Below are 23,856 nucleotides of genomic sequence, written 5' to 3' on the forward strand. Positions count from 1 at the left end.
CCTTCCCCCAGGCTAAACATGCAGGGACGGTTCAAAACTTGTCTCTGTTGAGGAGTTGCCCTACTGCAAAATTCTTGTTTTGAATGAACGAAGCACTTATTTAATTTAGGGGAGGAATGATTACTTATAGTGGGGTATAAAATCCTTCTTGATCCTCTGACTAACCTCACGGTTCTACTGATATTGTCTTGCAAAACTCAAGCCTTTTCAATCATCACTTTGAAGCAAGTTTATGGATCACAAGAATAAATATAGAGGATTAAATTCACTATCATGTTCTGCTTGCAGAGCTGCCTGGCAGGACGTGTTCTAACAGACAGGCCCTGTCTCCACATGAAACCTCTTGGAGTAAAGTGTTATATTTAGAAAAATGTGTCTGTACTCCATCCCTTCACCATGAAAAATCTAGAATTTACAGCACCTGATATCTATGCAGAGAAAAATCTATATAATTTAATATGCATTCAGCCTACATACCATGAAACTTTTCCAAGCATGAGGATCATTACAAGCCTGAACAGCTCTTTGGTGAGAAAGTGCATTGACAACAGATTTCAGAGAGGATATCAAGCAAAGTAAAGACGGGAAGCCAAATCCTAAAAGGCATTATTGGGTAAAGGAAGCTAGGCATTTGCAGTGAGTGAGCTGAATGCCTTAATCTTACCAGTGATTTACATGGAGGACATATCTCCACATCCACCTGGAAGGAACAGGGAAGAAACACCACGTGTTCAAACCCATGTCCACAAACAGAACACGTATGGAAACACGTATGGAAAGTGTCATTCATAAGGGAGTGGTAACTGGGAACTTACTTGAACTCTGCTCTGTTTGTGGCCAAGTAACACATTGAGAATTTGCTACATATTTTTTCCTGAATAAATCACATGAGAGGTTGATTCAAATTTCTGTAATGTTTTTTATTCATAAATTTACCTGTATTAGCACATTCCCAGGATCCTTCTTTAGCTCCATGTTTCAAAGAAACAGTCATGTTTCACAGTTTGTCTCCATTGAATCATTCCCTAGGCATGCTGAGTCTGATCCAGAAATCCATCTTATCTACCAGCGTTTGATACATGGTTTCCCAAAACTGAGACCTGATGAGCAATTAAAGACTGCAAAGCCTTTGCATATTGCTCATAAAAAGATTTCTTAATAATGGCCGTCTGCAGCAGATAAAGGTGCACAATTTGTGGGGTGAGGTCTGGTCTGGAAGCTGGAGCTAGGAGCCAAGCAGATGTGGGGGAGACCTGCAGCTCTGCATTCCAGACTGCATGTGCTCCCCTTCCTGCCCTGCCCTGCCCTCTCATAAGCCCAGCCTAAACTGCTTTTCCCTGATCAAACCGCAAGTTGTAGGATGTAGACTCCAATTTCTCCTAGGCTGTAGGCAAGCACCACATCTGGTTCTGCTCCAGAAACACCAGGTACTCAAGATGGTGAACACAAGTAGCAGCAATCCACAGCTTAACACAAAGATCCAAAACACCGTGAAGGTCCCAGACTGGTGCTCCACCCATTGACGTACTTCGAAAATCTTTCTGCACCATGGTAAACTGTTTCCTTCCCACTTTGCCTGGTGTGGAGGTAGAGCAAGACAGGGAAAACAGCTTCAGTGGGAGCCAATTCAAAAGTTGCTGGAGAAGGGAGCTTGAAAGGGAGGGCTCATTAGAAGCCAGAGGAGTGGAGAGTACATAAACATCACTTTGTTTTTTTCAGAGTGGAAAGTACCATGCCAAGCCCCAACCGCTTTCAGTCCCCAAGTTCCCACAGTCAGGATTCTGGTGTCTTCTCTGGGAGAGCCCTATTCTCTTCTGACATTTCTCTGAAGCATCTGTGTGGATGATGGCTCTCTGTAAAGAAAAAATGTACTGTGATGATTCTGCACATGGGGTTGCCAGGAATCCTTCACTGAAATTTTAATGCACAGTGGGATCTGGCTTGCTCCTATGCTTAGTGGACCAAGTGATACACACAGAGATCCTGAGTGTGACATTCCGTTTGTGTTGGGTTATTCAGCAGGTGTGTGGAAGGAATTTAAATTAATGAGGGTTTGTAAAGGGCTTTGAGGTGACAAATGAAAAATATTCCCCTTCACTAAGGTGTAGGTTTCCTGTGTCTCACAAAATGCATTCATTACATGAAAAGAAAAAAAAGATAGCTGATTAGGACTGGAGTAAAATTTTAACAGAAATAACTGAGAATAAGTGTTAAAGAGGATCAAAATCTGCAGTTCCTTTTGTGATAATGTTGCAAAACCAAGATCCTAAATTGAAAATCAAGATTGTGAATTTAATTGGTTACCCCATCCACAGAAGTGCAGCACCTACTCTGTGCTTTTGATTGAAAAGTTACTGACCAAAGTAATCTGCCACCTCCTCAGCTGACCCAGTTATTTCATTGTTCACTCTTTCCAAAAGGATCGTGTTATATGGCATCTCAGAGTCATGCTTCTGTCCCCTTTTATGGTCTCTTCAGCTCCCCCATGATTCTAGCCCTAACAACCAACCTTTTTATTTCTGTAGTTAGTTCATCCTTTATCCACAAATCCCCTTCTGTAAATGCAAGCTTGAGCCTAGTTCCATGGGAGTTAAAATCAATCAAATTAGTGTCTAATCAACCAACCTCCTTCCAAAAATGACAGTGCAGACAAACTTCTTCAAAGGACTCACTGTGGAATTGCAGAAGTGCCAGTATAGGTGGATATACTTAGCTGCATTGCCAGTGAGGCATATTGTGGGGAAAGGAATGGGAAAAATTACAGCCTTTGAGAGAAATAAAAAGGCAAAAACTCTATAGACCAAGAATTGTGATGGGGCTCAGCATGTCACACATGGGTGGAAGTTTTCATTACACTTATGATACTTACAAATTTGTTGCAAATTCAAAGTGTTCCTCGATGCAGGAGGATTGACACCAGAGTGAAACAAATGGCCTTTATTCCATCATTATCTACACTGCAGCATGAAATCTGAAATACTGAACAAGTTCCGTCATTCCACTGCTTATTTGATTAGTATGGCATTCTACCCATACAGAAATCATCAGGAACTTACAAGGAAGCAGTTTTGTAACTGGGAACATCTTCTTACAGGTATCAATTAATATAAGACATTTATCAGACTTCATTTCATAAGCAATTAACGTCCTTTCTTTCCTTACTAACAGAGCAACTTCTCAATCAACTAGTTTTATTATTCGATGTATCCATTACTCAGTTATTCAACTGGTATCATCATTCAGTGTTTTCTCAAACTTCTTGTGTTTCCACATTTTTGTCTCTCTGTAACCTCTCCTGGGTCCAAACCAGTCACCCAGGAACAAGCAACTCCTTATACTGTCACCATCAGCTTCACTGTAGATTTACTTGTTTGGCTAAAGGTGATTAGCCACTCCTACACTGATACAGCTGATAATTACAGAAAATTCCACTCCTTTGTCATGGAGGAACTCAGCTGCTGCCAGCAGCAAATCTGCATAAGGTGGGGATTTTTGTGGGGATTTTCTTTTGGTAATGTACGGGATATAAATATACAATTAATATTCAAATATATTTTTAAAAATCCGATCTTTCACAATCCAACCTTTAGCCATTTTCTAGCCCTCTTGGGAGTTACTACATACAGTTGAAGAACTGGCTTAATGATTAGGGTGCTATTTTCTCTTCCTTTATGTCTGATCTTATGCGTACTTCAAGCTGGAAGAACAATGCTTGCCCTTTTTCTGTAATTATTTGCACAGAATATCTCCTGTACACTTTAATTTTACCAAAGTAAATTCTCCATTCTCCTGAAGCCTCCACATACTTAGCAGGCTCTGTGCATTTTCTCCCATTCCCACACACCTCTCTTGATTATCAGTGATCCAATTTATACACAACAGTCCCAGTTAACTTGCTTACTGTGAACCCATTACTTCTGAGATACTTTCTGCTGTGTACTGAGGATGATCACAATCATCAACAAAACAAAGGTGCTGTAGTTTAAAAAGGTCTGATGGATGTAACAGCACAAAGTAAAAATGTGGGTGGAATAATTGTCTCGTCTATAAATACTCTATGGCATTCTATTAGCAAATTGGCATCTGAAGTAGCCATTTGCATTTCTCATTAATTGTTCTGATTACAGCTATTAGCATAATTGTTTTTAATTACTTATGAAATGGCAAAGAACCTTGCTGGAATGAAGGGCTATATAAAATATTGCTAGTTTCATTTCAGGTAAAGAAATGTTGTCTACTTAGTGTTAGCTGAACTCAAGTAAGCACAAATTTAAATTTCTCTTCCAGCTATGCCAGGTTAAATTTGCTTTTCTGTATGAATGCCTAAAGACAAAGTAGGCTTTTTATGATTTTAATAGTGCTACAAAATGCTGTTTTTAATAATGCATGAAGTAACCAGAGTTATTGCAAACTCATTGTAACAATCTTTCAGTAAACATTATTGTCTTGACTCTAGATTTAAATATTTGGATGCCAAAAGAAACTCCTATCCTGCTTCCATAGTATCTTCTTGAAAGAAAAAGAAGGAAGGATCACATCCAGAATCTACAGGAGTAAGAAGCCCACTGTTATCTGCATTAGAGTGCTTCACATGTGTTTATAATTCCACTTAAGTGTTCTTTCCTAGGTGCTTTAGCAGAGTTTGGATCTGTGGTCAGAAAATGTTGGCCTTCACTGAGGGATTTCCTTTCTGCCTCCTTTCCGAAGTGGGAAATGGTCTGTAGCTTCTGCAGTCTTACACATGCCAGTATCTTAAATGATGAACCTGAGACAAGAGTCCTTGACATCACAAGGTATAAATGCCTTAAAACAGTTGTATTTTTAAAAAGTACATGTGCATTTATTTTCACCCTCTTTTGAACATTTTCAGTCCTGCCATCATTTTCCAGCTTTCTAGCTGATTGAGCCATAAACTTGTTATAATAAGATGAATTTCTCAAGTAATCCTCATCACCTGATCCCAGGAACTGTGGTTGCAAGGGAGCTATCAAATATCACAAGGCTTGCAATAAAATAATGAGAGTTGGCTACACTCTGACAACCCCTGTCAGTGAGACAACAATAGCTGCTCTGAACAAAAACTGCAGCCAGAAAAGAACAAATTAATGGTCAGTCAAGGAGAAGTGAAACAGAGAATTAGCAAAGGATAAACTTGACCAAACTTTGACCAACCGAGGATAAACTAGACCAACTTTCCCGTCTTTGTAACAGGAATAGTAGGACATATATATGGAGCAGGGTTATTGTTAAGGATCAATTAATTGGTATTTGGGAAATGCTGTGGAGTCCTTCATGGAATATGCAAAATGTGAGATAATCAGCATATGGGCTGCTCCAAGGTAGCTGCAACTTATTCAAGGGAAAGAGTCGCATGAAGGGACATAACAAGGAAAAATTCCCAGAGGGCGAATGGCAATAAGTGCTGCAGGGAGAGAGAAGGAAATGAAATTGCAGGGCAAATGGAAGGAGGAAATGAGACCATATGGGACAAAGAGGTGATGCTTGGATTACTGCAGTATAAAGACACAGGGCACAAACTGCAGGAAATGAAGCTTTATTAGTTCTGCTGCTCTTGCAATAACTTGCAGTTGATTGGTGGGTTTGGATTTTTTCTTTGTTTGTTTTTTTTTTTTTTCCTTTTCTGATTGTTTGTGGGGTTTTATTTAGCTTTGTTTTTAGAAAAAACTAAGTATAACCAGAAAAAAACAAATATAACCAGATGGGAGTATTTAACTGACCATCTGCAAGTACAGAGGGGAACTGTGGGTTCTCCAGGGTATCAATCTTGCAAGAGAAGAAATCAAAATTATTCTACTTCTGTACTGCTGACAAAGAGAGCATTGTTTGAGAACTGATTGCAACAAGGACTTGAACAATAGCTTTAGATCAACGGAAGCACAAAATATTGCTGTGACATATGTTTCATTAAAACAAAAGTAATTCACCATCCGTTAGTGTCATGAAAGACACGGGCCATTAACAGTAAATGCTCTTTAACAAATTTATTATCTCCACAAAGCAGTTTCCAGTATTTTTTTTCTACCTCTTATTGGATATTATTTCCTACTGCATATCTATCTCCATGCTGGTTTACATATTCCTCCTTAGCCTCCCTTGTATCTTGGTACTGCAGAGAGCTGATGAGTGGGGGAGATGGTAAGGATACAAAGTCTTCACCTGGAGGCTGCCTGTTGTCAGATGGTGCGTCACTGTTGTTATTCCGTGACAGCTAATCTTGCTTTTGGGAAACTGCTGCGCAGATCACAAAAATAAAACCTTGCTGACTGCAACGGGAAGCGTTGCTTGGTATTCTGGTAGGGAACACAGAGACTGAGGAAGCATCTTGTACCTCTTACCTCTAACAATGGATTTTCCAAGTTAGCGTTAGACACTGTCACTGACTCAAGAAGTTTCAGATTAAGGAGAAACTGGAGTTACTGAAACAGTGGCATCTCAAGTGCCTGGATCAAGGATCAAAGCCATTAATTTTTAAAAAGTTTCCATTTTGAAAGCATTTCATTACAATATTAACCCCCCCCTTTTTTAAACATACTTGTAGCCCTATTTATTCAAAAGATTATGTTCAGAACAGTGTAAAAAAGCACGCAGTTATTATTTTTGTGCCTAGCCCACATCCTTTTATATCAAGATCACCGAGACCCAAGCTATGCACACTTCTCTTGCAGAATACAATAACATCATTCAAAAGAGTTACCATTTTATAAATGGACTCTTTTTCCACAAATTATAACTTTATTTCCAGTTAGAATGCCACCTTTTTTTAGAAGTCTGAAGACTCAACAGTGTCTTTAGATTTCTAACCAGAGTTTAGAAATCTACTGTTATTTTCAACACAACTATATTCTTACATTTTACAGTCCATTGGAAATCTCTCTTAACTGACGTATAGTTTATATTTGTAGAAATTTTTATTCAGTTTAGTAGCATAACATTTTTTACTTTCCCTTAGCTTCTCAGATGCTGGTTATCCTTTGTATAGCAGATTAATTGTTTGCCAGCTATACATATATGGCAAGATGCCCAGTATCAGCTGAGCTGTGAAAATCAAAGTATGAAAATATCTCTGTGTGTGAACTCAGCAAGAAACAAATATTAACCTCTGCTTAAAAAGAAAAAAATAAAACAAACCAAACCCACCAAACCAAAAACCAACAAAAAACCAAGAGAACTCAACACCTTTACTGAGGAAATCTTTGATCTTCTAAAATGAATGTAAGGGGAAAAGTTATCATGAGCAAATTTTACCCTGTCAGAGAACTCTTGCCTCATCTATTTCCTTAAAAGATTTGGTCTAATAAGGATTATTTCTCACACCTCTTTGTAAAATATTATGTAAAATATTATGATAAAAGATGCTAATAAATAAAAAATATTTATGTATTTTATAATTATACATCATAATTTGTACATTTTATATACTTTCCTATGATAACAGTTTGTTTATATCTTCCTAATGATTACAACTAAGACAGGTCATGCTTTTGACACTATGAATAAAATGCATAATTTGCCTAACTACTTGCTCAGATCCTCCTATAACCAGGGAGTTTACCACCACCCCTGTCATGGCTGCCAGAGAGCATGTACAACTGTTATGGAAATAGTTGTATTTTCTGAAAATGTACCTTCAATGTAATTTATAAAAAAATTTACTAATCCAGACGTTTCACTGTCAGTCAGTACAAGATGGTTTGATAACATTATTTTCTAAATATATTTCCTGTTGTCTCTTCAGTTCCCCAGAGGGATCCAATTTCAGTTTTCATAATGTGTTAAGATTCCAGTTCTGTATAATTTATGCAGCAGCAGGTTTTCTTGGAATTATGAGATATGGGTTGGGGAAAATTTCCTTTGTGTCTTACTCTCTACTGCCTCACAGCACAAATCCTGGAACACCCATTGTCCACAAAGTGAGGTGCATTTCCATAGCAAGGCTGGTTAATCTGTCCTGAGAATGGTGGATGACCTTCACTGGAATATGTGTCAATAAAAATATAGATGGTGAATTCAGATGGCGTTTTTGCAAGGACAAAACTGCCTCTCCTCCACCCCCACTATTACGTCTGGATCCAAATTTAAGAGTTTCCAGAACAAGTGGAGAATCTACAGAATCATAGAGCCATTTAGGTTGGAAAAAGACCCTTAAAATCAAATCCAGGCATTTACCCAGCATTGCCAAGTCCACACTAGCCCCTGTCCCTAACTGCCATATACACACAACCTGTTCTGGCCTCAGATCTGACTGTGCTAGGAGCAGGAGGCTGGACTGAAGACCCCCAGAGGCCCTGTCCAACCTGAATTATCCTATTACAGTATGCTCTTGCAGTCACTCTGTACACAAGTCCAACAACAGGTGTGCTATGTCTGCATGCAGGTAATGCATCAATACCCAGACCAGCTGGTGGTTTGACTGGCTAGTGGAAGGGTAAATAGACTTGTGGGACCAATTCTGTTGTCAAGCAACATTAATGAATACCTGACATGCCCCAAATTCAGCAGAACCATCTATAGTCCCAGATGGGTGATACAGGCACAAACACACCTGTACCATGCCTACTCTTCAGTTTCTGAAGCCAACCTACCCACACACCCTAGAGTGAGCTGGGTGCTTGCCAAACCACAAGATTATGAAACAAGGAGAGGCACAGGTTAAGCAGCAGCAGTTTACCCTTGTTATGTTTTCTCTTTGCTCCCCTGTATCTCTGTACACTTGCAATGTAAGTTCTTCAGAAGATAGAATGGGGTTTTCTCTTAGTGTCTCACATATTGACTGAGAAGGCCAAGTGCTGTGGCCTCTGACTTGTATTCTTAGATGTTGTGGCAGTACAAATGCTACGCAATAACCACAACTTCATGCTCTGAGAGATTTTCAGGGCAGGGAAATAATTCTATCTGTTCAACTGATGTACCTCTGTAAAAAAAGAATCCAGTCTTTAGTGAAGCCCTTAGGAGGTAGTGTAGGTGCCATTTCTCTTGGCAGCATATTCCAACCATTAATGTCTCCCACTGTTAAAAAATGTGTGCCATTTATAATTAAAACTTGTTTCATTTCAGCTTATAGGTATTTTTCATATTATGCCTCTCACTCTGCAAGATTAAAGATCACTGTAGACACCTTCCAGTCTTTTTGAAAAGTCAAGCAGTTTGTGCTCTTTAAGTCTCTCGATATAAAGAATTTTCTCCTGCCTCAAATAATTTCTCAGCACTCTTTTGACAACAAAGACACCAGAGGCTAGTGCAGTATTACCACAAAAATCTGTTCAATGCCATATCTGACGGGAAAATAATGTCTCTTCCTGATTGCCACATCCCTGGCTCCCTTGTTATATAGGCAAGAATTCACTTATTTGCTTATACCATAGCATTAGACTGGCCCCTGGCCACTCTAAATTTCTTTTCAGTCACTGCTGTGCACACCAAAGCCCCCCATCTCCTGCAGATGTGACCTGCTCACTGTATTTTTAAGTGACTCTACTTGAGAATATATTGAAATATAATGTATCTGAATGGGATGAATTTACCAAACAATGCAGATCCTACGATGATCCCAGAATAAATTTAATTTCTCATTTAGCTACTCTTTCTATCTTGACAGCATATTAATTTTGCTTTCTCAGTGCTGAAAATACTAATGCCTCTATTTGTTTTTCCTGCTGTTAGGAGCCCAGTACTCTCCTGCCAGGCTTCCTGAGTAACTTTACCCTTCAGTGCTGCTGTTCATGGCATCCCATCTACCAGTTTCCTGAATAAACTTGCCTGATCCTCCAAATCCAGGATTGATAATCTCTTCCACTCCTTCCTCAGCCTGCACAGGATCATGTACTCCACTCCTCAGTCACTACAACCCAGGCTTTGATAACCAAGGGATTGATTACTACATCCCTAGATTCTCCTTGGTAGTGAAGAGCAGATCCAGCTGCCAAACACTTCTGGGTGGCTCAGCCACAATTAAGAAGTTATCCTTGATGCCTTCCAGAAATCTCCTTGATTGCTTGCATCCTAATGTATTATACTTGCAGCAGATATCAGACAGGCTAAAATTATCCCCAAACCCATGATTTGTGATCAAGAAACTTCCTTCTTTCTTATTACAGTTCTCCTCAGCAGATTGGTGGCCAGTTGGCAAAGATGCTCTGGTTGCCCTTTGTCAGGCAGCCATACAAGACATGGCTGGTATCTTTTCTTAGGCCAGGTCGGTTACTGTGCTGAACTATACGAATTACAGTCATTCTGTTTTCAAAACACTGTAGCCTCAAGCATACACAAACACATCCACAGTCCTGGTCTACCTACCCTGTTTTTCCTTGGTTCACCAAGTATACTTCATTTTTGAATAATTCCATTAGCCCCAAAGGGCTTGGTGATGACAATTACGGGATGATTTTCAATTCTATTCCTCACTTCCTCATATTTTACTCTAGTTTAATGGTTGATCATACAGAAAGTGTTTCTGTATTTCCCCTCATTCTGTGTGGTGTGAGTTCAGTTTGCTTATAACACAGCAACTCAGTTTACACAGAACAAAATCAGTCTCTCTGTATATTATTAATTTAGCATCTTCCCAGCTGCTCTTAGTCTCTGACCACAATTATCCTTACCTGCCAGATAGAGGCCAGCACAGCCATACATTCTCCATGCTTTTTGAAAAGTAATCCAACAATAACTGAAATAATTCCAAAATAACTGAATTTTTGCCTTGGAACTAGAGACAGAAAGAACACTTCACAACAAGTATATTTTACCTCCTTTCTCTAATTTATGGGCAGGAAGAAACTTCTAGGCAATCTCTGATTTTCCAGTTGAGTGCCTTTCAAAATTTCCTGCAGTATTCTCTGGCCTGAACGGTTCCACTTGATGCCACATAATTGGTTCCAAACTGAATTATCTCCCAGATAACGGTATCAGCCTCTGCAACAGTGCAATTGCTTTTTGTGCTTTTCTGCTTCAGGGAGACAGCACGCTGCCTTATTTTTTTCATGTCATGTTCTGAAATTTGGTCTGCTGTGGATGATAGAGGAGTATCTGTTGTGGTGGGTCTGATTAATACTGTAAGGGATTGTTTTGGAGATGTTTCTGGCAGCAAATGTATTTCAGTAGATGAACTGTTGGATATCTGAAGGTTTGACACGTCTATCCTCTAAATACCCATTCTTGCTTTTTTCCCTCAAAAATGGCCAATCCACTACTTTTGTTTCTATTCTTTCTCATTCCCCGGATGCTGTCCTCCCCCATGGTTTCTGTGGCAACAGTTTCAGAATGTATTCATCCAAGAGGTGTTCATTTTCTCAGCTACTATACTTTTGAAATATACAATTCGAGATGACAGGTATCTCATAAAATGGTTTTATGTGATATAAAACCATTTTCAGGATATTTCAGGTTGCAGTAGAGTTCATTTATAATACTTTCTAAAGTCATATTCTTTATGTTTCAGCTGAAGGAAAATTTACTATTCCATTAACTTAGTTGCTAAAGAGCAATTACTTCTGAAGATCGTAGAAATTGTAATGATTTAATGTTATAGATATTAAAACACTTTACAGTGAATAAATGTATTTATGATCAAGACTTTGTGTGCATTGACATTGCTCTTAATGCATCTTGATCTACTAGATTTTTCCTATGTATGAAAAAAGACAGGGTGGCAGATATCTTGGCTAGCTTTGTGCTTCTTTAGTGCAGGTATCAACATCTTGAACAAGTCATCCAGATTTCTTCTTAAAATCTGCAGACAAACAACATGGTTAAGCTCTTTCTCAAGTAGGTCCCTCAGTTACCTGGTATGACTACTCTGCACATCAGCTTTATTTTCCCACATGTCTGAGGCTGGCACACTGTGGTCCCTTCTAGCCAGACCCTATTCTGTGGTCAGATATTGGAATAGGTTGCCCAGGGAGGCGCTGGAGTCGCTATCCCTGGATGTGTTTTAAGAGCCTCTCGACCGGGCGTTGGGCGATGTGGTTTAGGGGTCACAGTGCTGGGTGGGCGGTTGGACTGAACATCTGAGGGATCTCTTCCAACCTTGACGATTCAATGTCTCCGTACAAACTCTGGTGCCGCTGACGGATCTGCCGGCTCCGTCCGTGCCTCCCGCGGCGGCCGAGCCCGACCGGCCCTGGCGGGGCGGGGCGGGGCGGAGGAGGGGCGGAGGGGCGGGCGGGAGCCGGGCGCTGACCCGGCGGGAGGCGGGGCCGCGCCGGGCGGGATCGCTGGGAGCCGGCGGGCGCGGGGAGGCGGCGGGAGGGAGCGGGGCTGCGCGGCGGCGGAGGGAGCGGCGCGCCCGGCCGCGGGGGCCCCGCGCCGGCGGGGGCGGGGGGCTGCCCCCGCCGCCTGCCTGCCTGCCTGCCTGCCTGCCTGCCTGCCTGCCTGCCTGCCTGCCTGCCTTCACTGCCTCCCTTCCTCCCTTCCTTCCCTTCCCCTCCTGCTCCCGCCCGGCCCGGCTCCGCTCGGCTCGGCGCTGTGATTGGGCGGAAGATGGCGCTGGGCGGATGGAAATCCTAATGACAGTCTCCAAAATCGCCTCCATCTGTACCATGGTGAGCGCGGGGCCGGGGCTGTGCCGGCTGCCCGGGCTGGGGGTGCCGGGCCGGGCTGCGGAGGAGGCCGGGCGGAGGCGCGGGGCGGGAGCGCTGCCGTGGGAGGCGGCCGGGAGCGGAGCGGGGTTAATCGGCTTTGGGAGACTCAGCCTGGATGCGGGCGCCGAGCGGGTCGAAGCCGGGTCCCGGCTGCGGACGGGGCTGGAGCGCGGGGAGACCGAGCGCAGCCTTCCCAAAGTGTCCCGAGAGCGGGGGCAGCGCCCCGGGGCACCGCCGCCGCTCCGGGGCTGCCCATTGCAGGCGTGTGGGGGTTACAGTCGGGCTTCTGGAAGCGCCCTCCTTTTCCCGGCACACTCCGTAGCGTCCCTGCTCTCCCTCCGAGTGCTGCGCTCCTGAGCTGGGGCTGGAATCGCCCATCCGCGGGCGGTGCTCCCCGGGCTACCCGGACACGTGCGGGCATCCCAGCCCGGCCGTGTGATCTGCGCATCGACCCAGGTCCCGATAGGAGGCTTCTCCCTGGGATTGCTTTCTCATTACTCTCTCTCTCGTGGTGAATTAGAGCCATAAGCAGAAGCACAGATGTGATAAAGCTCTCTCGGGTAGTTTTAAAGAGGGGTTGGGAGCTCAGTACATTTGCTGATGGAGGAGTGATGAATTTAAGGAAGGAAATATCCCTTAGTCAGTAGAAGTTAGTGCTTGTAATGGAAGAGATGTGCTGATGGTTCATAGCAGAAGTTCTTACATTTGTGCTCTCTTCTACCTATTCCATGGCCATGTGAAAGTTCTTGTTACCAAATATGTTTCCACGGGGGAAGGGAAAAGATGAATAAGGGGAAGAACATGCTCTGTCATCTACTCTGTTAATTTGCTCCCATTATTATGTCTCATCAAACAGTGGGAAATGCTTACGTTTCATATTATTGGAAACTGATTTATGGTTTTCATAAATCGTGCTGCAAAGAGGCTTGAATGTCTCAAACGGATATTTTAGAGGTGGCCTGTGAGACTTTTGAGTGAATATCTGTAGGCCCATAGGATGGGATTGCTCAGGTAGTGTTTAGTCACTGGAATAATGGGGGTTTTTTGACATGGGAGATTGACATATTTTAGTTTGGAATTGGAAGAGTCTGACTTCTTGAATTTATCAGCTGTATATTTATCAGGTGTCATACTGACGTCTTGATGTGGCCAGATTGGTAGGACATGTACTATGTGCTTCAGGAGTTTCCATTCTCTGAAGGCAGGTTTTAGGTTGTTGAGGAATCAGTGATTGTTCCCTGAGCTGGGGAGATCTTTTATTGCAATTCTAGCTGACATCTTTTCACCCAGAGCTGGCTGCTGGCCTTTGTGTCAGCATAAATTCAGTGCTGGCCTCTTGATTTGGGTCAAGTGTGAGACCTCACTGCTCTGCTTCTGGACTGCATACAAACCATAGCTCTGGACAGGCAGATAGTTTAAGGTTATTCTGTGTGTATGTTTATTAGAAATTATGTTATGTCACTCAGATTTAGGTCAATCCTGAAAGAAAATTTTCAACCAAAGATCTTCTTATTACTGACTGAAGTGTCTGTATCCATAAAGCTGAAATTCTGATGGCAATTAAATACTATCTGTCCAATCACTGTCATGTGCACTGAGGTGGATAAACTCCAGGCATAAGATTTTTGCTGGGCCTTTTTGATCCATAAGCTTTAATAATACTGTGATATGGGACACCTAGCATAGGATACCATCTGTAAAAACTTTTCAGCAGTTAATATAAGACAGTGCTTAAAAGTATATCCGTAAAGTTAGTGTGAAGGAGCACGTGGTATTTACTGTGGTGTTGTTCAGAACCATGTGGTTGAGGGGAGACAGATCTTTTTGACTCTAACAAGAGTCAAATACTTACGTTTAAGCATATGTTTTACAAAATTGAAGAGGATTATAATTGCTGAGTAATACTATTTTTTTTCTGGCAATGCTTCTTTGTGTAAATGCACTTTGATAAAGTGCCAGACAAGTACCTAAGAATTCTTACAAGTTTTTCTTGCCTTTTCCCATGCCTGTTACAAGAACTCTCAGACTGTTCTGTGTCTTCTTGTGAAGAAAAAAGTTCTTGTTAGTACAAAACCAGTAACAGGCAATTTTTGTCAAGAGACAGTTTGTGCCTACACATACCTAGCATGCATATACACTTACAGTCTGTAACAGAGCAGTCTAGAACTGTATTGAAGAAACTCGTCCATTGCAGTTCTGCTTTTCATGACTTCTTTTTTTTTAATCCAAATTCAAGTTTAGCTTCTGCTGACTCATTTGCATTTTATGTGTCTTACCACTGTTGTTCAAGCCCCGTATATTATAAAGTAGTATATTATGTTTTATAGTATGGGCAGGTTGTGTGAAGAGTGATAACCAGTGTGTTTAGTTTATCTGTGGTACCTTTTGGGGATGATCTTCCAAGAGGACATCCTGTCTGTGTTGTTTGCTACCTTTGTATATGATGCATTAGTTCATTGATCAAACACCTCAGTGTTCCTTCCAATGTTAACAGAGCTCTTTCTACAGTAATGTGTCCTAGTGTTGTATTGCCTTTCAGCTTCCTTAAAATTCTTTGCTGTATATCACCATTCACATGCTTCCTTGTGCTGTAGTAAGTCTTAATTACAAGGCTGGAGATTCTGGAAAAGCTCTGAAAACACCTTTGCCCTTGAGTGCTTTAGCCACTGTTCTTGTTGCAAAATGGATGAGGTTAAAATTGTGGGGTCTGCTTTTTTAAATTATTTTTAAAGTCTTTGCAGTAAAAGTAGAACTTGGTCTTTACCCTCATCCATGAGTAAAACTGCAGTCAAAGCCTTACTTGACTGAACTGTATGGGATTTTTATGCATGGCTGAGGAGGGATAAAGTAACCTAGGCTAACTGCAATGAAGATGTGCCCCATGCTATACTCACAGATTGCATCTAGTACTTCTGCTTCTGTTGTCTAGAATCCAGGAAACGCTTGCTAGCAGTTAAAAGGCATCAAGTCTTTGAGTAGCTGAAGCAGAGAGAAGATAGAAATTACATTTGTAGCTGACAAGCTATGAAAAGCCTCTAAGATGCCAGTTTCAGACATCCACAAGGAACTTGAAATGGCAGTAGTGCTTGTTTTCAGTGTTTCTTCTACAAAGTGGTTGATGATGTTGGCACAACCTGAAAAAGTGTGATAATATTTTAAAACTATGCTAATCTAGAAGCTGTAACATTAGACATCAAAATCTTCTTCATGTTTTGGGTGTTTGTCTCTGTAGTCTCTGTATTCCCTTCTCTGTCTGCCATCTCAGCATCTTGCATGCAGGGTCTGTCACTGAATGTCTTCAGTGATTGTTTCAGCCCCCCAGCACTGACATCAAATAACATAGTTGGTGGTTAGGTGTTGATTGTGTGATGTAACACTGTGTTCTGCGGGAGAACCTCTGCTTATCTTACAATGCAAATTTTTGTTCTGTTTTTGAGAGGACTAAGACCTGTGGAGTCACTCCTGAATGGCTGGCTATTGTCCTTTTCCTGCCTGCCTCCCCTCGAGGGGCACTGTCACCAGCACACTTATGTCCATTTCAGTCACATTTCACAAGGGTGAAGATGTTTCAGAGGTACTAGAGTTGAAACAAGCATGTGTGAGAAAAGCATCTTTAGAGGAAACAGACCCTGGAAGTTTCCAGCTGAGGGAAGGCTGAAGTTCACCTACCTTGAGTGTCATAGCAGAGAGGCTTTATAAAAACTCCCAGATGCAGGAACATTTTCTAGCTAACTGTGAGAGAGGTGTGCATTTATGGGCTTTCTTACTGCTTCAGGAATTGTTTGTTTACAGTAGGGTTTCAAACCTGATTGTGAAATCTGCACGTAATGTAAATTGATGTTTGCCAGAGTCTGCAGCCAGCCAGCAATGGCTATGATGTACTCAGTCCTGTCCCTCTAATTGCACTGTCTCCTCTAGAGCACAGATTATAATACTTAAACATTAATTGATGATCAGTTAACAGATTCCACGGGAAAGTATACAGAGGGCCCATGCTGGAAGAAAGGAGAATTGAATTACAGCAAAGAAAGAAAAGTTATGGGAAAACAGCTTCAAAATGGGAGGTGATGGGAAAAAAAAAAAAAGAAACAGCAGAGAAGGAAAGGACTAAAGTAACACAGAGGAAACCACAGTATTGTGGTGTTTCTTTATCCAGCTGGCTGGCTTGCTCGTGTAGCACAGTTGGCAAGAAGGAACATGTGCTGTGTCTCAGCCACTGCATTTCACTCTGGCACCATGACCTGGATCTGCTGTGCTCTGGGCACCGGAGTGTTCAGACACGTGTCTGCTGTGGTGGCTCTGCTGCAAGCCCAGGAGTTTTTGGAGAAGTATTTGTAAGGCAGTTGGGGTAGGAGCTTGCACCGCAGTGAGGAAATCCACTCGTCTGTTGGAGTTCTTATCAGGAGACACTTGGATGATAAACATGACACTAAAGTTCAAGCATTTGTCATCATCATTTTTCTAGCTGTAACATGCTACAATAAAAGATGAATATTTATATTTGGTCTTTTTAATACTGGGTTTGTGGCACTGTTTAGTATAATAATTAATTTAGACAAATTTGTTTTCAATTTTCATCAAAATAGGAATTTGACTCTAATATAAAACAATTGTCAAATATGAAACGCAAAGAAAAAATTCTCAGTTACCCAGTTGTAAAGCAGTATTTAGACCAGCACAGGGAATTATTTAGTTGACATATTACTTACTTGGGTGATTTATGCAAGTGTTCCATTTTCTTTTTACTTACACACGTGTGTATATTCATCTTGCATGTTCTAAGCACAAGGAAAAATGAAATATGAATTTGGACTCTGGTCTTGGCAGCAGAATTTTTAGCTGTGTCAATGGGAACAACTGATCCTGTTACTAGACAAGGCTTGAATATTTAGATCGGTCAGTTATGTAGTCTTTGTATTTACTTTTTACATTCCTAATGCAACTAATTTGCATTAAAACTTCTGGGAATGATTCTGTAAAAATGTGGCAAAAGGGGCTTTTCTATTCAAATTTCTTGAGGGGAAGAGGTGTATAAAAGCCCTGTGTAAGGGCTAACTTTTGTTTTCATGGCTTAGGAATATTGTCAAAGTAAAATGCTTTTAACAAATGGTTTGTTTCAGTAAGATCTATCTGATCTTTCAGTTGAGGGAAAAAAAGAATCTAGTTATTTTCTGTAGTGTAAAATCAGAAGGTTGTATTAACGTAAGTAGACCAGAATAGGAAAACATTTTTTACCATCTTTTATAAACTCAAATTCTTTTTATGATTCCATGAAAATGGGAAGTTATAAAAGCAATATATTTGTTTTCTGAAAGTGGAATTATGTAAGTAATAAAAGCATGTGAAACACACCACAGGATGCAGTTTATCAAAAACAACTATTGAGCAAATGTGTTTTCCCCACTCACCCTGCATTTGGGTAGTTAGGTGAATCTAATTTTTCTGAAATATTAACTTGTCTTTGACTTCAGTACTCAAAAGGATACACCATCATACGCTTCTCATGTACAACCAAATGCTGCTATATGTAGTTGCCTGAAGGAAAATACATTGTGAATGTTCAGTGGGGCTCCAATAGATGGGTTTAGTAGACATACCAAATGTGAAGAGAAATTAATTTTGTGCTTTAGTATAATTTTCCTTACCCAGGCAGAAGTGTTTTTACTTCATACTCAGAAAATCTTTTGTCTTAGCTGCACATGATAAGAGTATATAGGACTATGTCTTAGACTGATTAATAAAATAACACTATTTGGAAGTATTTAAAAAACATTAACTGAAACTGTCCAAATATTTAATGTATTAATAATGCATATTCTTTTGCAAAGAAATGAACAACAAGGATTATTGAATCCCATTCATATTTCACTGCTACTTCTTGACTAGAAACAGTATCAAAAGAATTGTGTTTCAGTTTTGGTTGCCAGTGAAGCAACAAATATAAGCTGATTTAAGATAGCTGTTCTCTTTGCTCTTAGTCCTGATTCATGTGAATACACAGAAATGTATGCATTCACATATTCTGATTAAATGTAACTGGAAGAGTAGAATTCTGCATTTCTTCTTTAGCAGAGAATTCCTGTCACAGTGCATTGGGCTGTGAAATTCTGTATATCTTCACTTGTTGCATAGACAAGGAAGAATCTTTCTAATCAGAAAAAAAAAGTGAAAGCACTAATGAGTGCTTCTGTAGTGAGATTTATTTTTGCAAATTATAAATAATTCCATTAATTTTACATTTGTTCAGGAACATTGCAATTCCTGATTACTGGGTTTTCCTTTTACTTGTAATGCCCTTTTGTCACTAGAAAGAGTGATAGTTCTGTGTTCTGTGGCGGTATGGTTCATTCACCTATAGCCAAGGTCATGTTTAAAAAATTTATCTTAGATATACCTGTGCAACATGGTTTATTTATTTGAGTCACCTTTAATCAGTGTTGTTCTTGCTTCTTGAGTGGGGTGGAGAGCATTGCAGGGAAGGATCTAGCATGGTGCACGTGTGAAGGGAGAAATGGATCTTCAGGGTGCTGGTGACAAATGTAAGTTTTCAGAAAAGAAAATTGTTTTAAAGGTGAAATTCTGATTTTACTCAGAAAATGTACAGCTTAGTTAAAGTAGAGGGTAAAGGTGTTAAACATCTGAAAAGGTGACCCACCAAGCTATCAAGTGATCTTTATTCTAGAAAGGGATGGATCAGACCCCCCTATCCAAGGCCAATAAGGTATGTAAGCTTCCAAGCACCTTAGGCTGGTTATGAATCAAGGCTTTGTAAGGGAAATTCTGCCTGCTCGGTTGGATGCTAATGACCAGGTAGGACACTTGAAAACTGCAATTGTTTGCCTGCTTGCTGACATGTTTTGAGACAGTATTTTTAATGTAGGGTGGCATCCCAATTTACCACACTTTGGTTTGCATTTTGGGAGCAGTCTTAGAGTTCACAAATTAGATGACTTTTGGAGGAAACTACATCAGACAACACAGATCAGCTGCAGCTGGTGTTCAGTCACAAAACCAGCCTGTAACTAATCTGGCAAGAATGCTCTGAAGCCCAAGGTGTGTATGTCAGATCCTAAGCACCAACTGATTTGTTTTACAGATTGGCTCCAGTTATCTTATCCCTGTGTCAGCTGTTGGTGTGTCTCAGAAGGACTAGTTCAACATGAAACACCACAACAGTGTGGCCTCTGAGGCTGTGAGAAATGGCAGTCATAAATGGCATTTAATTATACTGTTTCAGCAAGTGAAAAACTAAACAAATAAAACAACGCATCTGCATTTGTCTGTGCTTTTTGTTTTTCTGCCCTTTTCCATGAAATGTATGGCATCAGTGAGCTTTTTAATTTATTTTAGAAATTTGGGATGATGTATATTTGTAAAACATGAAAATCAGGAAAATACAACCATACACATTTCAAAGATAATACACATTCCTATTCCACTGTTTTTCCTGGGCTTTGATTCCACTAAACTGAAATAAAACCCTCATCTAGTTAGTGTTAAATATGTTGATTTATACAAAACTCAAGGTCTTGAAAAAAAAAAAGTTCAGAACCTTAATTAAGGGACTTCTGTGGCAAACACAGATTCTTATCCCTTCATTAAGAAATTAGCATTTAAAGCAAATGTTATAAATCCAATAGTACAGCTTTTTTCTTTCCTTTGATGGAGGAGATAAAGCAATTTATGTTCAACTGATTTGAACATGATTAAATAAAGGTTACATTACTTGTCATTTTGAAGGATGAAATCTGTAGTAGTTCAGTTTTACACCTAACTTTCATTAGGTTTGTGAAGGTTTTTGTGTAACTATTGATAATTTTAAGTAACAAATAAAAAGCAAATCTTGAGTTCATATTTTGTTCTTGTAAACACAACTTAGTTGCAGAACTTTCCACATTTAAAGCTGTTTTTCATCTACCATAAGAAATGAGTGTTTTCTCTGCCTGTAGTATTGTGTCTGTGCTGGAAGGGGGTCAATGTAAGGCAGTGCTTGGTTGTGCAGCTATACAGCTTTTACACTGATGCTATGCAAAAAGTGGTAAATCCCAGAACTGCAGCAATATTGTCATCATCTTGAACTTCTGAACTTCTTGCTTCTCATTTCTAGATAATGACCATGTGTGCTTCCCCTCAGAAGAGCAAGGGAAATTGGAGGTGGATGTGCTGTCCAAACTTGATGATGTTCCTTTCTGTCCCCTGTGTAATACCAAAGCCAGGTTGCAGTGTGGAGAGTGAACACCTGTTGTATCTGTTGTTAAGTGAGCCCCTCAAAAAAGAGTTTTATTGGGGGATTTTCCCTGGGGATCCCAGTTAGGTGGCAGAGGAATAAATTCTCTACTCCACAGCATACAGCACAGCCTGAAATTTCCCAAGTCTGGTTCCCAAGTCCAGTAACTCCAACTTGGCTGACAAAAAGAGAGGCACCCCAACTTCTGCCCTAAACCTCCTCATGTCCAAGAAATGATACAGTACCATAATAGTTGGTGCTGCTGCAGTGCTCCCCCCCCTGCATCTGTTTTTGCATAATGGAATAGTCAGCTGGGACTGATAGTGTGGACTGTAATCATGACTGGGAAACACTTTGAAGCAAGGGATGATTAGGTTTTAAAATAGCTTTTATGGGTCAGTTGTGAACACACATTTTAGTGTACTCTTGCTGTGTTTCTGCTCTTTGCAACCAGTACACTGTGCACAGTATCAATGATTACTTTGGAGGGAGAGATAGCATCCTTTATGACAGACAAAAAGGGAGCTGTAAAGGGTAATCTGAGTAGCTCGGGGAGTTTTACACTGTTGTAAAACATCCGTGCTGGTTTGTAATAACATTCATAAACAACTGCATTTAAACATAGATGATGCCATGCTTTGAAGTCATGTGAAAGTCTGAGCCTTGAATGAAGCTTCTTTGAGTAATCAGAAAACCGTGACAGTCTGGTGCTATCTCAGCATGTCTTTCTTATTGCCAAGTCGGATCTTTATTGTGCTGCAAAACTAAATACAGTGTTCAGGTCAGTGTTTGTGTTGTTGCACAAACACAAACATCAATGTCTATAGCATAATATTTACCTTTCAAAGATGGAGTTAAGTAGCTACTCCACCCTAGCTTTGAAAAGAGAAAATTTCCTTAAACCTGCTCTTATATTTAGTTTTAAAGAGGTAGAGATTTTAACAATAGTGTAAAAGTCCCCCACAGTTCCTTCCTTTTCATAGTTTATTTTTAATACTCACCTTGCTGGAGCTTGTGGGTGCTTTTAAATAAGGCTGCAAAACTTAATATTCGGAGTCTCAAAGTGCTTTAATCTTAAATGAAGGTTTATACCCCTTTTCCGCACCACTATAATCTCCATTTGAAAACACCTTCTCAAGTAATAAGCCCTGCAGCTAAATCCTCAGGAAAGGAGAGGCTTTATCAAACTGGGTAATTGGAGGGGATGTGACTGATGACAGCAGCTAGGGCTGTGCTATGAATGGAGCAGAACTGTGTTGTGTCAAGCGTGGAATTTTCCTGGCTTTTGCCATATTCTGGTTAAAGCTGTTACTCCTCATGGGCCTTTGAGCACATGCTTCCAGTTTCAGAACTGCTAAGGTAGTTTGTGTAAAGTTTTGCAGTACCATGCCACATCATAATTCCATTTTAATGGTATACATTTTAACACAGTTCTAATATTCATTCTGTTTCACTTCTCCCTGTCTGTAATTAATCTGTGCAATCCTGTGTGCTGTTTTTGGTGCAGTCCATGATTTTGATGTCATTTAGTTGTTGTAATATGCCATGTAATGGCTATTTGCTATATCTTTGGTGTAAAAAATGAACTAGTTGGGATGGAGTTGCACCCGGTTTTAAGGTTCTTTGCTGTGTATTATGCTCTGTTTTAGCTGCACTTAGACCTGCTGGAATATTCATGCTCATGTATTAGTCTCACTGGGGACATATATAAACAGATATAAATATATAGATACCATTCTTGTTGAGTGCAAAAAGTTGTATACATTTCCATTTCTCTAAAAGCAATCAGTGTAAGAGCTTATCCAAAGCTACGGGTTTTTTCTCTGAATTTTCCAGCATACAAGTTTTTCTGTCTCTAAATAAAAAAATAAAACAATGCTTTTCTTTGAAACACAGTGTTTACTGCACCAGTTCAGTCAACAGGCACAGAGTAACCAAAGTCACATTCTCTGACTTCTTTTTGAGGATCAGACCAAACAGGTTTTTTGGGCAAAGGCTGCAGCATTTGTAATGCACACCAGCACTAGCTATACTGCATTTTCTTTTAGCTTTACAAAGTTCAAGGCATTTAGCAAAGCACTTTGCACAACTTATAATTCCAGTGTAAGTGAAGCAGACCAGTCTCTTTGCTTCCTGTGAACAATCTGCATCTCTTAACTTTTTCTGGAATGTGCTTTATAGTATGAAAATTATGAAATGATGCTTGTTAGAAGGAGCTGACCAGTTGGCCTTGTATGACCTGCTTTGTATCCTGTATTAGTGCAAGTGTTACTAAAGTAATTTGACTCTGGAAATAATAAGTAAAGAATGTTGAAACAGTGTAATTGCATGAAAATACATAAAAAGTGTATAACTTTGAGGTGCTTTAGAATAGCACATATTTGGAAACATCTCTAAGGTAATTTTTAGTTGTAATCAGGTGTTTTCGCAGAGCTTTTTAATGGATGGTTAGTTGGTTTTGTTTATCCTCGCTGAAAAACTTTTTTCTTCATCTGCTTTCACTGTTGCCACACTAATATTTTGCTGCTTTTGGTTTTTTCCTAGGGCGCCAATGCCTCAGCTTTGGAGAAAGAGATTGGTCCGGAACAATTTCCAGTCAATGAGCACTACTTTGGTTTGGTTAATGTGAGTCTCAGACTAGAACTTACTGCTTTGGAAGGACAGGGATGGGTTGGTTAAACAAGACTGGGATGAGTCAATACTTAAAATTCTGAAAGATATAATCATCGAATATTCATACTATTGAAATGTGTTTCAGTATTTTGTGTATTTGTTGAAATATGCTACTGAATTGTTGAAATGGGCTCTCTATTGAATACTTTTGTTTTATTAGTTGTTGGGTAATTTTTACATCACTTTCATGTTATTAAAATGTGTAAGTCTTAAAGAAGACTATTTAAAATATGTAGCTTATTGTTCATAATATGCAAATAAAGTAAAATAAATACATTAAAAGAAAAAAAAATCTTGTGAAAGACTATGATGCTATGAAGTATTTATATCTGCTATTTATATTAAGATTAAAAAAAACAC

At 40.1% G+C, this 23,856-nt stretch overlaps 1 protein-coding gene across 2 annotated transcripts in view; it reads left to right on the forward strand.

Annotated features, from left to right (window-relative positions):
• The first annotated feature begins 12,218 nt into the window (after positions 1-12,218).
• Positions 12,219-23,856, forward strand: part of USP12 (ubiquitin specific peptidase 12) — a 32,942-nt gene continuing 21,304 nt past the window's right edge. The window contains exons 1-2 of one of the 2 annotated variants that reach the window (XM_077173846.1): positions 12,219-12,557; positions 23,368-23,448. In XM_077173846.1, coding sequence (XP_077029961.1) covers positions 12,510-12,557; positions 23,368-23,448 — 129 coding nt within the window. In that variant the 5' untranslated portion in view covers positions 12,219-12,509. The remainder of the gene's footprint in view (positions 12,558-23,367; positions 23,449-23,856) is intronic. The other variant, XM_054654638.2, reaches the window with a different exon arrangement.

This window comes from Agelaius phoeniceus, chromosome 2 (genome assembly GCF_051311805.1).
Source record: "Agelaius phoeniceus isolate bAgePho1 chromosome 2, bAgePho1.hap1, whole genome shotgun sequence".
NCBI classification, from domain to species: domain Eukaryota; kingdom Metazoa; phylum Chordata; class Aves; order Passeriformes; family Icteridae; genus Agelaius; species Agelaius phoeniceus.